The sequence below is a fragment of the Nicotiana tomentosiformis genome, chromosome 10 (genome assembly GCF_000390325.3).
Source record: "Nicotiana tomentosiformis chromosome 10, ASM39032v3, whole genome shotgun sequence".
Classification (NCBI taxonomy): domain Eukaryota; kingdom Viridiplantae; phylum Streptophyta; class Magnoliopsida; order Solanales; family Solanaceae; genus Nicotiana; species Nicotiana tomentosiformis.
In genome coordinates, this window is record NC_090821.1 from 50491709 (window position 1) to 50496892 (window position 5184).

Sequence of the window (5184 nt, forward strand, 5' to 3'; positions counted from 1 at the left end):
GTTCTTTCTATTTCCTCCTTGTTCTTGGTCAATATTATGACGAGCGCAAAACACAAAACAAAAATTAATGCTCGCTATCCAAAGATAACATAGTAAAATTATCATCTCCACAGGGCTTAGATTTAAATAATATTCCAGTAATTTATGGCTTAAATGCTATTCAGAATGATTAACACTTTGGTTGGAATAATTATGAACTAAATTTACTATTAAACCTACAACAATTAATAATTGATCACGAAAATACAAGATTTGAGCAACACTTAAATAATCAATTGGAGAAATAAGGGTCGTGACTGGATAAGTGCAAGATCGCTATTCGGGATCTAACTCTAGTTCAGTTCATTCTAATCTCCTAATGATTCTCACGAATTCACTCGATGAGTAATTCAATTGTATATCCAAGACTCATCTCTCGATTAAATCTGAACACTATGAGGTAAGCTAATATAAAGCACTATAAAGATATGAAAGAGCACGTTAATGGGCTAGTCTTTAGGAAAACATATCTCGAATATTCTCCTAACTTAATTTAATCAACCATTCAACAAGTTCTTTCGATTACTTAAAAGAATCATTGAATTAAACCAAACGAAATAGTGCAAAGATAATCATCCATAATATTCCTCTTTTGATTAAATAATTCAACAACAACAACAACATATCTAGTGTAGTCTCATAAGTGGGGTCTGGGGAGGGTAGAGTGTAGACATACCTTACCTCTGTCTTTAAGAAGGCAGAGATGCTGTTTTCGGTTGACCCTCGGCTCAGGAAGGGGAGAGGAGAGAGGTAATAACAAGTAAACCGATTTGACAACCGGAGCAAAAATACAAAATTAGGAGTAGGTAATGCAATCAAAAAACTGAAACAAAAGACAAACAACAAGTAGTAACAGAAGTCTAGGGATACGAATAAAAACACGAAAGACACCAAGTGGTGTAACAAAGCTACTGCTACCAACCAGGACAACACTTGTCCACCTAACGCTTTACCTTTATTCTCAACCTCCACACTTTCCTATCCATGGTTATGTCCTCAGTGAGGTGGAGCAACTCTGTATCTTGCCTAATCACCTTTCCCCAATACTTCTTTGGCCAGCCTCTCCGTTGGCCCCCCCATGCCAGCCTCTCACGCCTCCTCACCGGGGTATCAGTGCCTCTCCTCTGCACATGCCCGAACTATCTAAGTCTCGCCTCCCACATCTTGTCCTCTATAGGGGCCACACCCAATTTGTTCCAAATAATTTCATTTCTTATTTTATCTAACTTTGTATGACCACACATCCACCTCAACATCCTCATCTCATCCACCTTCATCTTTTAGACATGAGATTTCTTGACTGGCCAACACTCTGTCCCATACAGCATAGTTGGTCTAATAACCACTCTATAGAACTTACCTTTAAGTTTTGGTAGCACATACTTATCACACAGAACACCAGAAGTGAGTGCACATTTTATCCACTCGACCCAATACGGTATGTGACATCCTCGTCAATCTCCCCATTTACTTGTATAATAGATCTAAGGTACTTGAAACTTCCTCTCTTAGGGATGACTTGTGAATCAAGCCTCATGTCTTCGTCCTCTTCTTGAGTCGCGCCACTAAACTTGCACTCCAAGTATTCTGTTTTGGTCCTGCTCAAGTTGAAACCTTTAGACTCAAGGTTTATCTCCATACCTCTAACCTCTTTGGAACACCACAATGTGTCTCGTCAATCATTCAATATCATCTGCAAATAACACATACCACGACACCTCCCCTTCAATGTGACACGTCAGCGCATCAATCATTAGGGCAAACAGGAATGTGCTGAGGGCTGACCCCTGATGCAGCCCCATCATAATCGGGAAGTGTTCTGAGTCCCCTCCCACTGTCTTCACCTGAGTCTTAGCACCCTCGTACATGTCCTTAATAGCCCTAATGTATGTAACAGGAACGTCTCTAGCCTCCAAACATCTCCACAACACCTCCCTCGGCACATTATCGTAAGCCTTCTCTAAGTTGATGAACACCATATGTAATTACCATTTCCTCTCTCTCTCTCTCTCTCTCTCTCTCTCTCTCTCTCTCTATTGCTCCATCAACCTCCTAACAAGGTGAATAGTTTCAGTAGTCGAATGCCCCGGCATAATTTCGAATTGGTTCTCTGAAATAGACACAATTCTCCACACCCTCAACTCCACCACCCTCTCCCGTACTTCCATAGTACGGCCCAATAGCTTGATACCCCGATAGTTTTTGAAATTTTGGATATCCCCCTTGTTTTTATACAACAAGATCATCATAATACATCTTCATTCCTCGGACATCTTCTTCATCCTAAAAATGACATTGAATAGCCCAATTAGCCATTCCAAGCCCTCCCTACACACATTCTTCTAAAATTCCACTGGGATTTCATCTGGCCCGGTCGATCTCCCCCTGCTCATCTTAAGCATAACCATTTTTACCTCCGCAACTTTTATACACCTACAATACACAAAGTCCCAATGGCTCTCGGAGTTTTCTAAGTCACCCAGTACAATGTTCACATCTCCTTCTTCGTTCAGGAGTTTATGGAAGTACGTTTGTCATCTATGTCAAATCAGAGCCTCATCAAACAACACTCTACCTTGCTCATCTTTGATGCACTTCACTTGGTCCACGTCGCGAGCCTTCCTCTCTCGCACCTTGGTTAACTTGTACGGTTTCTTTTCCCCTCCCTTGCCTCCAAGTTCTTCATACAAGCGCTCAAATGTGGCAGTCTTAGATGCAGTAACTGGTAGCTTTGCTTTTTACTTAGCCACCTTATATTGCTCCTTGTTCATCCTCTTCTCCTCCTCGTCCATGCTTTCCACAAACTTTAAGTAAGTCACTTTCTTGGATTTCACTTTACCTTGGACCTCAGTTCTCCACCACTAGTCACCTTTTCGTCCACCAGAAGGGCCCTTCGAGACCCCCCAATACATCCCTAGCAGCCTCTCTAATTTAATTTGCAATCACGGTCCACATACCACTCGCGTCCCTACTTCTCCTCCATGACCCCATAACCACAACTTATCCCCCAACTCCTAGGCCCTGACCTTAGTCAAAGCTCCACATTTGATCGTAGAAAGACCATACACAGCCCTCTTTCTCCGCTTCCTCATAATCTCCAAATCCATGACCATGGGCCTATGCTGGGTCGTGAGGTTCCCACTCGGGATGACCTTGCAATCCATGCACAGACCTCTATCCGACTTTCTAAGGAATAGATAGTCAATCTGGATCCTGGCTGCCAAACTCTGAAAAGTAACCAATTGCTTATCCTTCTTCGGGAAACTCGAGTTAGCAATCACCAAGTCAAACGCCTTTGCAAAATCCAGCAGCGAAGTTCCTCCTCCATTCCTAACCCCAAAACTGAAGCCTCCATGCACATCATTGTAACCCCTAGATGTCGCTCCAATGTTGCCATTGAAATCTCCTCCTATAAAAAGCTTCTTAGTGTGCGGGATACCACACATAACCTCATCCAAGTCCTCCCAAAAATGCCTCTTAACCTCCTTGTCCAAGCCCAATTGGGGTGCGTACGCACTAATCACATTTAAAGTAAACAAACCAACGACTAGCTTAGTGCCCATCAGCCTATCACTCACCCTCTTAACCTCCACCACTAGCTCCCGAAGATGACTATCAACCAAAATGCCTAACCCATTCTTGCCCCCCACGCAACCAGAGTACCATAATTTAAGCCGTCTATATCCCGTGCCTTATCTCTCACCCATCGTATCTCCTGGAGACAAGCTATATCGATCTTCTATGGAGAACCTTCGCTAACTCTATAGACTTCCCCGTCAAGGTCCCTATGTTTCAAGACCTCACTCTCATCCTGGAAGCACCCTTACCCCTTACCCCCACCCTCTCACCCTCATGGGAACCATCCGAGGATATGACCTTACCTTACCATCGTTCAGAATAGCCACTATAATCAAGACACACTATGATACCAAGAATACAGTCCGAAACTAAAAGGAACACAAATAGGGGGAAAAACTAATGTACTATGCAAGGTAATAGCAGCAAGATATATGAAACTAAATACCCTAGACGATGCTAATGGGCCCAAAACAAATTACAAGAGATCTAAACTATACAAGTGAATCAAACATTTAAATGATCTAAACAAATAGACCACGGCTATAGCACAACAACTAGTAGAAAACACACTATGAAAAGAGAAACAAATTTAAACAAAGTGTAATGAAATAGGAACGTAGAACATGGTACTATCATCGAAGACGGTGAGGTTGGTGGCGGTCGTCGGAGATTTTGCCAGAGTTGTTGTATGATGACTTACTTGGATTGGAAGACGGGTCTGATTTTCGGGGTGACCAAAACGCTGCAAAACAAGCTTGAAACTTGACTGTGGTTGTTCCCACTCACCAGTGACTAGTCTGAATCTCACTGGAGTCTTCTGTCTTAGTCACTACGGAGTGAAAGAAATGAACCCCCACGCACACACGGGTTTGGGCAGGTATAATGAGAGGGAGAGATGACGGCCGGACAGAGTGGAGGGGAGAGAGGCGTCACCGGTGTCTCGCCGACAGTGAGAGGAGAAGAAGACAAGACGGGGACAGAAGGGTAGGGGAGTGGGTGGTGGGGGGTGAGAGAGATGGGGGAAGAGAGATAGGGGATGAGAGAGAGGATGCTTACCTTGGGGGAGGGTGGTCGCCGGTTTTTTCTTGTAGCCGTTAATAGGTGTACTTATCGGGCGAATTGGGCGGTTATTTATGCTAACGGTTTGGTTTATCGTTTATCGATTTATAAATGTAGTAATCCGCCAACCAACTAATAAGACATCAGACGGATTAGTATCGGATTAGCGATTATCGAGCGGTTTATAATATTAGCGATTAAGGAAAATTTTGGAGTAATGCATCACATTTGCTTTGTCTTTGCAATGATTCTAGATGAAGTAAATAAAGCCCTTTTGTATTGAAAACAAAACTAAGTAAGACTAGAAAATAGAAATTGAACTCCAATAAATGTGCTCTTCAAAGCTGAACAAACTGAGTAAGGCTAAAAAAATTGACTTTGCTTTGTCTTTGCAAATCAAGTTAATTCAAAGCTGGAGTGGGTGTAGTATTTGGGCAACGAGATTACCAACCACCTTTAGCTTAAATCATATACTTGTATATATGGAAGTAGCAGACTAGAACTACT

General features: G+C 42.6%; 1 protein-coding gene across 1 annotated transcript; it reads right to left on the reverse strand.

Moving 5' to 3' along the window:
* Positions 1-2268: 2268 nt before the first annotated feature.
* LOC104092303 (uncharacterized) lies at positions 2269-3602 on the reverse strand. Its single transcript, XM_009597868.1, has 2 exons — positions 3066-3602; positions 2269-2322 (listed from the first exon to the last, which is right to left on the reverse strand). The coding sequence occupies exons 1-2, from the start codon at positions 3600-3602 to the stop codon at positions 2269-2271; spliced, it is 591 nt and encodes a 196-aa protein (XP_009596163.1).
* Between the last annotated feature and the right edge of the window lie 1582 nt (positions 3603-5184).

Excerpts from the sequence above, each read along its gene's own strand:
- LOC104092303 (XM_009597868.1), bottom strand. The coding sequence starts at position 3,602 with ATGGGCACTAAGCTAGTCGTTGGTTTGTTTACTTTAAATGTGATTAGT. Across the intron at positions 2,323-3,065 it reads AATGTGGAGCTTTGACTAAG|GATGAAGAAGATGTCCGAGG; the intron begins GTCAGGGCCTAG and ends TGTCATTTTTAG.